The following is a 12431-nucleotide window of genomic DNA, read 5'->3' on the forward strand; positions in this document are numbered from 1 at the left end:
TACTAGAATTTATTTTTCCTCGCCTTGTTAGTTGAAGCTTTTATTTCAGAGGGTTAGGCTTGTATATGTTGTTCATTGATTAACTATAATGTATTACTAGTAATTATGTGCTTATTATTGATTGGAAGTTTTTGTCGAATGGTTATTAAAGAATAAAAACAAAATTTACTAGCTTTCATATGATAAAACTAGGAATGTGTTAATGTTGTAAATGTTTAATATTAAATAGATAATAATAAAAAATAGGTCAGTAACACCTTATTTTTTATATGATCATGACGTGGTAAAAGTTGGGTCGTTACATATATAACCACTAGGGACAAAACAATAATTTTATCCCCCATTTAATGACACACACGGTTACCAAGGTAACTAAAACGACGCGCGAACGGTGACGAAAAGACGTAACGTTCAGATTTGAATCACCTCGAGTACCCGACTTATTTTCCAAGGCAGATCATAAACCTGACATGAATGAATGAAAGTTACAAGAGATCAAGACCGACTTAAAAATGCTTGAGCCCGACCTAAAGAAACTCAACCTCTAGTAAGGACATTGTTCATACTCTAGCCCACAACTAAGCCAGGCCCAAAATGAATGAAGTTCAACCAACACTCTGCTAATATTAGTGTTCAGATCTACATTACTACCTACCCAACTTCGTGGACGTCGGACACGTCAACATGGGCTTAGCCCTGCTTATTTAAATAAGTAACTAACTCCTATAATATCTCCTATTAATATAAAAAGAAGATCTCAAGAACCTCCCTAATAAAAGGGAATAATTATCCAACATCAACTTTATAAAGTGGTTATCTACTCACCACTTACAACTATAAATATCTTTACACTGTTAGGTATTTTTTGAACTCTAATTTACATAAAAAATTTGCCTAAAACTTTCCTAACTTTAAGTATCGAAGTTTCTTGCAGGTATCACTTCCTACTTTCATCAAGATGTTGAATGGCAACACCTCAACACTAAAAAATGTCAAACGCTACCCCAAAAAGAATTTGGGCCTTACATTCAAACTCAAATCCCAATTTCAAATAACTCTCGAAACACTATTATTTTGATAACTATTTTTTTCTAATAATGATTTATTTTAAAAAAATCACATAAAAATAATTACACATATATTGCAGTTACGTAAAAAAAAAAAAGTTGATTTCAAAAAGTGGTTCAATTAGATTTATCCAAACTAGAATATTAATGTGTTTTAAAAGAAGAAAAGTATAGTATTTTTTAAATTTTAAATTTAAATAATAAATTTTAAATTTTAAATTCTGAATCCTAAATTTTAAACTCTAAATCCTACCTTCTAAATCTTAAATATAAAATATTGATATAAACTATAATAAATAAAAAATTTAAAATTTTTTTAAATAATATTCTATACGTAATAAGGAGTGTTTAAAGATGAGTTTAATTTTTTTTATATTATATATTTATTTGAATATCATTTTTTTTAATTATTTAGTGTATTTGACAAAATTTTAATAATAAGAATAACATACTAAAAAAATAAAAAATATATTTATTTATAAAAATTATAATTTATATTTTTTTAAAAAATTTTTTACTTAAAAAATATTTTTAACATAATAAATAAATAAAAATATTTATATATTATTATATTTAAATATAATTATTAATTAAAAAATATTTTTAAATAAAATATCTAAATATAAAATTATTTTTATTTTTTTTATTTTTGTAAAAAGAAACTTAAAAAAATCATAAAAATTCATAAATTTTATATCCAAATTGTCCTTTAAAATTTTTTTTTTCCTAAACTGCAACATGACACGTCTAAATCACTGAACCTATTTAAAGTGAAGACAACTAGCCTTCTTTACATGGATAACCGCCTTTTTCTTTCATGAATTATAATAAGCATTTCACTTCAAATACTAAATTTTTGTTTTCCTTTGATTATGAAAACATTCTATCGGGCTTTTGCAAAGGTAAGTGAAATATCATACATAGAGCTCTTTTTTTTAAGAAAAAAAAAAATTTAAACAATCCTAACTATTATTTTAAAATACAACCAGATTTTTAATAAATTTTTTTTATTCTTGATATTTATTTTTATGAAACTAATTAGTCTTTTTGTCAATATTTGATATTAACAGAATAAATTTACATGATATGTTAAACTGTTGATTTATCCGTTAAAAACCAATTAAGATTAACAAATTCTTTTTTATTAGAAGTTTCGTTGTCTTTTAATGATAATTATAAAAACTGTTTAGTTTTTATTTTTATTTTTCTATTACTTTTTTAAATACACTAACTAAATTTATTATATAAAATTAAGAAATATTAGTAATTTTTAAATTATTTTTACTTATAAAAATTAAATGCTAGATATATTAGTAATTAACGTGTTACCTAAATATATTTTGAAGAAAAATTATTGATACAAAAACTAACTAATCTCACAAAATTAAATATCAAAGATCAAAAAGAATATTTTTTGTTTGAAAACCTCGTAATCCTTCAAAATAATTATCAGAAACCGAATTGGGTATTCATTTATTTTTAAATCAAATATATTTGTGTTAAAGGTTAATTAAGTTCAATTTTGAAGAGATTAATGTATATTTCTACGGAAAATATCGTATCTAATTTAATATTACGTAACTACCCGGATGTAAGTGTAATTTACTGTTGAAATTGTATTTAAAAATAAAAATTAAAATACAGTCATTCTTCCAGTATAAAAGTAAGACTAATTTTTTTTATATAAAAAAAATATTGATAATTTTGTTAGAAATAAAATTATTGAATGTAATTATAAATGGATAAATTTTACAAAAAAGAAGTCAATAAACAGAGGCGTGTTATAATAAGTGGGGGGTGTATTTTTTTTTTTTTTTTTGGTGACAAGTGGGGGGTGTATTGAACATATAAGAAGACGTGTTGAATATTTTTTTAATAATATAATACACTTCAAATGTCCATATTTAAACAAAACAACTTTGAAGATTATTTTCTTTTTACGTATTGCCAAAGAAAGAAAATGCGAAACAATAAAAAACGAAGCGAAAGGAAACGCAAACACAAGCCAGTTTCCGTTGCAGAAGGGTTTAACAGTTTTCGGAATGGTTAGTTTCTCTCTCTCTCTCTCTCATTTCGCTTTTCAGTTTATAAAAAGCAAAGCCATGATTTCACAAATGTTGCACAATTTCTCTGCCATGTTTGATTGATAAAGGGTTTATGGTTGTTGAACAAAAGTTGTATGTTAAAAAATGTTCTAGTTTACTGAATTCATTAAATTTTGGAGAAGGCTACACCTTTTCTGGCAGGCCTTGCTGTGGCAGCTGCTGCAACTGTTGGTAGATATGGTATCCATGCCTGGCAAGCATTCAAGGCGAGGCCACCTCGAGTGCGTAGATTTTACGAAGGCGGTTTCCAAGCTACTATGAATAGAAGGGAAGCTGCTCTGGTGCTTGGGGTTAGGTAATAATAATACACAACCATTTTTGTTCAAACAAAGAGTTGATTATCATTGTCAAGTATCCTGCTTCTGCAATGATAATTTAAGTTAGAAAAGGACCTAAAGGATTAGAAATTTTGGTTAGAATTCATTTCTTGATGAATGCAAAATATTGGACTTTCTACCTAATTGCAACAATGGAATTGGAAGATGGATTGTTAATGTAATTTTCGGTGAATATTACCTGCAAATTAAGACTTTGGAAAAGCCTCATCTATCACATTAGGCCCTTGGATTTAGTCCCACAACTATATCTCTGTGACCCTGCTGATAAGTGTTTTCCATGAATAACAGAGTCTACGGCAATGAGTGCTAAATTCTGTTAAACAAAATGTCAGTGTTAGCAGTTTTGGATTTTTGGCTGATGATTCAAAATTAGGGACAGCTGCAGCCGTTTATATAATGTTAGATAGCGTCCATTCACTGAATGCGCTGCTCCCTTGACGGTGGTTGCATTAAGTTCATATAAGCTATTTTATGTTGCTAAGTGTGGGTCATTGTCTTTGGCAATGTCAGCTCTCATGAATTCATGAGTATTCCTAATTTTGATTGATTAGTTCAGGAATCAACTCAACAGACCTCTGCCTATGCCGTGGTTTGTTGCAAATCCTTACATATTATGTCCCAAACCTGGACAAGAGTGGAGAGAGCAGAGTTAAAACTTAAAGTCTTCATGATAACTTGGATCAACAAAGTGAACCACAGCATTTTTTTATCTATGTACTTAACAATCTTCATGCATTTTGGTATAATTTTTCTCATGCTGTTCCAAAATTTGATAATGGCAGAGATCGAACTCCGACAGATAAGATTAAAGAAGCACATAGGAGGGTGATGATTGCAAACCATCCGGATGCAGGTGGAAGCCATTACCTAGCATCCAAAATCAATGAAGCAAAAGAGGTCATGCTTGGAAAGATCAAGGGTGGTGGGTCAGCATTTTGAAGCTAAAGAGTGTAATCTTTTCCTTCTTTCTGCTCTTGACCCCAGTATCGACAACGCTCCTTACTACAATTATATATCGATTATAATTATTCGAGTCTTCCAAGTAGATTAGTGATTACCTAGTGATAAAATTTTAACCTGCAAAAAAATTAGTCCATAAGAGGAGCCTGTGTTATAGCTTGGCTATGTTTAGACTTCAGAGGATTAAAAACAATGCACTTCTTTTCTATGATGTTTAATACCTTACTTGTCTATGATATCCATGTTTTTCCTCATTCTTTGTAGATAAAATCCGTAATATACTATGTTAAATAAGGCTCTTAATAACTATGTTAAATAAGGCTCTTAATATTTCCAAAAATGCCTTTCAAAGCTTTAATGGCATGATTAAACAATTTTTTTTAAGATAACAATTTAAAACAGCTCCAATCAGGCAAATGGAAGAAAATAGAACTCCATTCCGGTGAAGAACATCATGCCATAATAATGCTTGTGGAAAAGGGGAGAGGTTAGGTAAAACAACGTAGGTAATAATTCTACAAAAGTTCTTATGACTTGATTTTGAAGTTCTTGTCATCTTATGATTCCAAAATTTAAGAATCGTAACAAATATTCTCCTTTCAAGCTCCATGGTGAATAGGAGCTGCCTGTGTTTATTATTTACATGCAACTAACTAGTGGTGTATATCAGCAGTTTCGTGTCATGCCGTATCAGAATCAGAAGTACGTTGTTGGATAAGATCTTCTGTATTTTCCTCGTATGCAATTTCCTCTTGTGGTTCTTGTATAGGACCTTGAGGGGTTCCAAACACAGTGGAAAATATCTTACTATGACACTCATCACAGAAAAAGAAATAGGAAAAGTGGCCCTCATTTTGTAGCTTGTGGATTATTGCCTCTGGTAATACCCGTCCTATGTATTCCATCATTGATGGTGGGACCACTCTATCATCCATTCCCTGTTCAAAATTCAAGAAGGAAACGTCAGACCCACATGTAACAAGTTCAACTGTAAGAAAGTTAAGACAAGAAAAACAATGAAAAAAAAAAAAACAGAAGAAACGAAAGAAAGGAGGGCGTTTATGAGTCTGTTCTGTAGTACAGATTAGTTAATCCATGAACAAGTGTCATCTAAGTTCTAAGACTGTAGTAAAAGAATTTATAAGTCATTAAATTGGCTTAATAGCAGGATAAAAAAATTATTTTATGTTAATTATAGGATTTGTTTGGATGAACTTCTAAAAGAATAATTTTTTTTTGAGGTTTTTTTAAAAAAAAATTTAGAAAAATAAAAATAATTTTATGTTTAGATATTTTGCATAAAAAAATTATTTTATTTATGTTTGGATATAACAATATAAAAATATTTTTTTATTTATTTTTTACACAAAAACATCTTTTTTTTTAAATAAAAAAGAGCTTTTAAAAAAGGAAGAAATTATAACTAATAAACAAAATGTTTTTTTCTAATAGTTTTACTTTTACTATTAAAAATTTAACAAATACGCTAAAAAAATAAAAAAAATCATTGAAAAAAGATTTTTTAGATTTTTTTCAACAACTTAATGACACACAAACAAGCTTATAGTATCCTCTGATGTCTCTTTCCATTAAATTATGATTATTATTTTTTATCGGAATAATAAATATAAAAGTAAAGTTGGAATAAAATAAGTATCGAAAGCATCATTAAATAATCCTGAGCAACATATTTATAGCTAAAAAGACACTTATTTTGACCACCAAAAGACTTGGTTGATCAAAACTCAATTTTGAGGTACTGGTCATGCATAATGAAATAACGTTGAATACCATAGTTTACTGATAAGAAGATCAAGTTCCTGATATATAACAGAAATGTAGAACATGATAGCAGCAATAGCCAATGAAGGTTATGACTTGTGAGTATCAAACCTGCCATATGTGTATAAGGCCAGGAAATCCTTCTAACTCACATTCTGCCTGACTGTACATGGACTTCAACCAAAGAAGTAAACTTCTTGTTTGACACTTCCTCTGCACACGAAGTTCTTCTATGCCAAAACCCCATTTCGATACCTGAAGAATAACTTCCTCTATAAATGGCTGCACACTTCCCTGACGAACCGACTCCTCCACATCACGCTGCCAAAATTCTTCAAATTCTGGTTCTTCAATCAAAATCTCATCCTGAACATATGAAAAAGATCATGACAGAAATCCATTTCATTACACTGCAGCTTAAAGTCAATGCTCAATAATATTTGATCATGATCTAATGTTATCACACAATCACCTTCTTTCCTAATGAATAATATAGCTGCTTATCAATTTGATCATGATTTTCCGGCAAGAAGTTCTTCTTGTAGAAAAAAGAGAGAAGTTTCGGAAACCTATGAGCCAATATATACATAAATTTCCTCTTTGGCAGCCACTTCACCCAAGTTCTTTTCATCTCGTCTTTAACCATGCCAGGTTCATATGGATTAATCATAGGAGCTAGCATCACTGCACCTGCAATCTCAGGTAAGACCATAAATCACATTATTAGATGACAAATGTATGAGGAGCACTATAAAGGTGACCAGACACTATACACTTTATCAAGGCTAACAACCTGCGATTCTGTCAGGAATATATCTGAGTGATGCCCAGGCATGAACACATCCGCTTGAATGACATAGCACCCAGAACTTATCAGTAACATTGGCAGCATTGGCTAAATGTAACATGTCAGTGGCTGATGAATTGAGACTTCTGGTGGGATGAGGGTCACTTTCCCCAAAACCAGGAAGATCATATGTGACCAAACGGACACCGTAATCTTCAAGCAATGATGCTTTAACCCCAGGTATACCTTGCATAGGTAGGGAGCAAGACAATAGAACATAACAAAAGATTAGAACTCTAATTGGCAGTGTATGCTGTTGATAAGAAGATGCATGAAATACAATTGAAGCCCTTTTCTCTGATTATTAAGAAAAACTAAATTACTTCTTATACCTGCTAATCGAGATGAAAGTAAAGAATGTGGAGCAACAAGAGAAAATCTAGCTCTGCCAGCTGAAACACCTTGCTCATAATAAGACATGTTTCTACCGTCTGGAAGTAATATGCGTCTAGCACTGGGAGGGTGTGTGCGAACCTTCATCACCTCGGTTAGAGCATCATGATTGGGATCTACACTTATAGCTGCAAATAACTTGCATAAAGTTAGTAAATCCTGTAAGAGATTAATTTAATAAATTACAGAACTTGTTCCAAAATCTGATAGAATAGAATGTACACGAGGATTGATTGACTGCAATGGCATAGATATAGAAAATCAATTATAGGCGAACACGCAAGTTCACTGAGGCATGGATAGTCAACGATCCTTTGATTCCTTTCCAGAAGTAACCAATGATCCCATTGCAACAAGTTTCAAACTATGATGCATGGCGTTGTAACTGATAACTAACAACACTGAACAATTTTACTAAGAGTCCCGCTAGGGAGACAATTATATCATTCCGATCATCCTTCTAATTCCTAATAAAGTAAAAGTCAAATACACCATGAAATGAATAATATAAAAACTTAAAAAGTAATTAAAAATTATTTAAAAATTAGAAGGGTATTTAGAATGACTATTTCGGAGTATGTCATTATTTTTTAATAACAAAAGAATATTTATCCTCACAATTAGTAAATAGTGGCCGCACTAATTTTTTTTTTTTTTAACATGTTCAAGACAGTGATGGTGATCGAAGACTAATATGTATAAACTATAAATTGTTCTCGGAAACAAATTCATCAGAACCGTGGAAATCCAATAGAAATATATGAGATGGAATTAGAATAAGAAACGAACCTGCGAGGGCAAGAACAAAAACGAAGACGACGATGGACCAGGCATGGAAGGGATCGCGATCCTCGGGCAAGAAATCGTTGAGGAAACTCAACCTCTTTGATACCTTAGCGCAAGGCAGTGCGAAGTTTCTGAAAAGGAAGGAATCTTCGTTGAGAAAGTTCTGCCGCAGTATGTCCCTGCATCCCCTACCTAACTCCATCAGTATCTCACACCATGCCATCAAGAACCCCATCGCCTGCTCCTTCAAGCTCTCCTCCCCCTCCGCCACCACCACTGGCTCCTCCACGCTCGGCGGAGGCGGCGCGTACACCGATCTCCTCACCTCAAACGTCGTGGAAGACGAGAAACCGACCGGATCGTCGTCCATGAGACTCGCTAGCTCATCGCTCCACGAATTCGTCACTCTCATTTCCGCCATTAATTATTTATTTCCCACTCACACTCACTCACTGGAAGCAGAGTTTCATAACTCGTGAAACGGTTTATGACATCACAAAATGAATTGCAGTGGAGATAATGATGGTGATAGAACACGAATCATTCGATTAACTGCTACTCTCTCTCTCTCTCTCTCTCTCTCTCGGATGCGTGATCTGGAAGCGAAGTGTTGAATAAAAACAAAAGGAAAAGATTAAAAAGAAGAGGGAGATAGGAATAGTAGTACCAAGTCTAACAAACCAAATAAAGAAAGAAGGAAAATGCAAAAAGTAAGTATGGAATGGAATGTGGAGTGGGTAGTGGTAACTCTGTGTTATTCTGACAGTGGTGAGACATGTGCCCCAGTGAAAATCACAAGGCCTATGCGAAGTGTTAGCATTTTCCTTGATTTTCTACTGCTACTATGGTAAATTGGTTACTGTTTGGTTTGCCAAGCAAGAGAGAGTCAACTAAGACGGTCAAGGAAAAATAGAATAATAAAAGGGTGACCTATTCCACTATTCCATTACAGATGACAAGGAATTTTGTAAGCAGCAACAATTTTGTTTAGTCTTTCCATTAAAGGTATTTGTCTCAAATTTTGATTTATGTAAACTTTTTTAGTTCATAGAAAAAGGAGAGAGGTTTATTATATTTGAATTAACAAAATCTCATTAAATAATTCAGAGGGAGCAAATGTATTGTACTAGGAAGTGGAAAGGAGGGAGGGAAGGAGATTTGGTGGGCAGCTGGGGGCGGGCCAATTGTTTAGTGGGGACAGTTGTCGGTGGCAGTGTCAGATAATCAGCATTTCAGCATCACATGTGATGAGTTGCCTGGATCAATTCAATGTCATCGGGATCTTTTCTTTCTCGTCAATCTTCTCATGTGCTCATCTCCCATTATTTTTATTATTAGATAATTGCTATTAAAATTTATTTATTTTTTATTATTTTTAGTTTTTTTATCTATTTCATTTTTTCATTTTAAAATTTAATAGATATTTTAAATTTTTTAAAGAAAAAATTTCAAGTGTAGATACATCATTATTTTGATTATTTTCCTTCCATCCTCAACCTTTCAGTTTTTTCGGTAAACGGCCTTTCATTTTTTTCAAGTGAATAACAAATGCAGTAAGCCCATACCGTTTTTTCTTTTGGGTAGCCCTAGCTTTGGTTATTGGGCTTTGCAAACAGAAGATCCAGGCAATATTAGAAAACTTGGTACTTTCTTCTTCTGGAAGATGGCTTAGCATTTGGGTTTAATAATTGGACTCCGTAGCCCAATATAGTAGCAGTGAGGAATGAATATTTAGAGTGCTTGAAACACATTAATATTCTAATTTGGATAAATTTAATTGAACCACTTTTTGAAATAAACTTTTTTTTTTACGTAATTGCAATATAATGCATGTTAATTGTTGAGCATCTTTCCTTAAAAATAACTGTAATTGTTTCTTTTTAAAATAAGCCATTATTAGAAAAAAGTAGTTACTAAAATAATAGTGTTTCAAGGGTTTTTTAATACTGTGATTTGGGTTTGAATATAAGATTCAAACTCCTTTTGGAGTAGCATTTGATATTTTTTGACGTTGAAGTATCGCCGTCTGATATCTTGATGAAGGTAGAAAGTGGTACCTGCAAGTAGGGGTGGCAAACGGGCTTAAATCCGCCGACCCGACCCGGCCCGCGTAACCCGCCAAAAAAGACGGGCTAGGCTAGGAAATTAGGACCGCCAAATAGTAAAAGCCTGACTAACCCGCACCGCTTAAATCGCGGGCTTTGGTGGGGCGGGGCGGGCTTCCCCGACGGGCTTAGTATTTTTTTTATCAAGGGGTATTTTTACAATTTTTTTTGCCAAAACCCAACTTTTCCCAACCCAACTTACAAGAAAATGAAGATGAAAATTGAGTGTTTTGGATTATGTTTATTTTGTTTTAGAGACTATTTATAATTATGTTTTGGATTATGTTTATTTTGCTTTGGGAACAATATTTATAATTACAAAGACTTTAATGTTTGTGAATATAAAAATTATAATTTATTTATACTTTTAGAAATTATAATAGTTAAAAGTAAAAAATAGAAGAGATTTTTTTATACTTTTATATATATTATTTAATAGTTAAAAGTAAAAAAAAAAGATATTTGGCGGGCTTAGCCCGCCGGCCCGCCAGCCCGCCATTAGGCGGGGCGGGCTGGGATTTTGGGACTGCCTCACTAGGCGGGGCGGGGCGGGGCGGGCTTCCTCGCTTGCCACCCCTACCTTCAAGAGATTTCGATACTTAAGTTAGCAAAATTTTAGGCAAATTTTTTATGCAGAATAGAGTTTGAAGAATGCCTAACATGTCAGGATATTTATAGTTGTAAGTGGTGAGTAGATAACCACTTTATAAAGTGGTTTCACCTTTGATGGTGGATAATTATTCCCTTTTATTAGGGAGGTTCTTGAGATCTCGTTTCTAGATTAATACGAGATATCATAGGGTTAGTTGTAGGCTAGGGTATAAACAGTGTTCTTACTTGAGAACAAACTCTTGAGACCAAACTTCTTTAGGTCTAACTCAATCAATTTTAAGTCGGTCCTGATCTCTTGTAACTTTCTTTCATTCAAGTTGGGTTTACAATATGCCTTGAAAAATAAGTCGAGTACACGAGGTGATTCAAATATGAACGTTACGTCTTTTCGTAATCGTTCGAGTGTCATTTCGGTTATTTTGGTAACCGTGCGTGTCATTATATGTGGGATAAAATTACCGTTTTGTCCTTGGTGGTTATATATGTAACGACCCAATTTCTAACATGTCATGATCATATTAAAAGTAAGGTGTTATTGACCTATTTTTTTATTATCTATTTAATATTAAGCCTTTACGATATTATCACGTTCCAATTTTATCAGATGAAAGCTAATAAATTTTATTTTTATTCATTAATAACTGTTTGAAAAAGACTTTCAATCAATAATAATCATATAATTACTAGTAATACATTATAGTTAATCAATAAACAACATATACAAGTCTAACCGTCTGAAATAAAAGCTTCAACTAACAAGACGAGGAAAAAATAAATTTTAACAACTTAACTTGCAAACAAACTCTTCTAAGCTTCTACAGTTTCAAAAAGCCTTCACACCTGTAACTAAAAAAGTTGGAAAGAGGTGGTAAGAATTAGGGAGTTCTTAGTAGGGTTGGGGTTAGAAATTAAGTTCATTTTACTATTGTTAGCCAACTGCAACAAGTAATAGAATACATTTAACTTAACAAATATAGAACACAGAAGTCCAACAATCATAAAGTATATACAGAACACTTACACATATACACAGAAAATACATCACAGAGGAATACGCGCAAACAAGTATGATGCATGTCTAGCCCTACGCAAGCCATGAGCTCATGTGTCGGTTGCCTACCCGCTCCCGACATTACCCGGACAAAAGTCCCAGATATGACTTTCCATATGCATACAGTGTGTATATATGTCTTATGGCCAGACCGCATACAATGTGACTTTTAAATGTGTTGTAATATGCTTACATCCGAAAAACAGTTCATAATGTGTAGGCGTCCCCATTATACATTTGGCACTAAGGCTCAAACAACAATCATGCTTCATCTGCTCTCATGTGGAAAGCGGTCTTTTATAGTTTTTTTTTTCATCTTTGGCATCTGCTCTCCTGTAGCAGAAATATGCTCTTGTGTGACAGACATCCCTTTAGTTAATATATT

General features: G+C 32.5%; 2 protein-coding genes across 2 annotated transcripts; one reads left to right on the plus strand and one right to left on the minus strand.

Moving 5' to 3' along the window:
- Positions 1-2950: 2950 nt before the first annotated feature.
- Positions 2951-4724, plus strand: LOC112759027 (mitochondrial import inner membrane translocase subunit TIM14-3). The gene is made up of 3 exons (XM_025807839.2): positions 2951-3112; positions 3295-3467; positions 4293-4724. Exons 1-3 carry the CDS (start codon positions 3110-3112, stop codon positions 4447-4449), a joined length of 333 nt encoding a protein of 110 aa, XP_025663624.1. The 5' UTR covers positions 2951-3109; the 3' UTR covers positions 4450-4724.
- A 259-nt stretch (positions 4725-4983) lies between these two features.
- Positions 4984-9557, minus strand: LOC112759026 (uncharacterized). The gene is made up of 6 exons (XM_025807837.3): positions 8282-9557; positions 7432-7620; positions 7046-7285; positions 6725-6942; positions 6364-6618; positions 4984-5408 (listed from the first exon to the last, which is right to left on the minus strand). Exons 1-6 carry the CDS (start codon positions 8697-8699, stop codon positions 5151-5153), a joined length of 1578 nt encoding a protein of 525 aa, XP_025663622.1. The 5' UTR covers positions 8700-9557; the 3' UTR covers positions 4984-5150.
- Between the last annotated feature and the right edge of the window lie 2874 nt (positions 9558-12431).

Source organism: Arachis hypogaea, chromosome 16 (genome assembly GCF_003086295.3).
Source record: "Arachis hypogaea cultivar Tifrunner chromosome 16, arahy.Tifrunner.gnm2.J5K5, whole genome shotgun sequence".
NCBI lineage: Eukaryota > Viridiplantae > Streptophyta > Magnoliopsida > Fabales > Fabaceae > Arachis > Arachis hypogaea.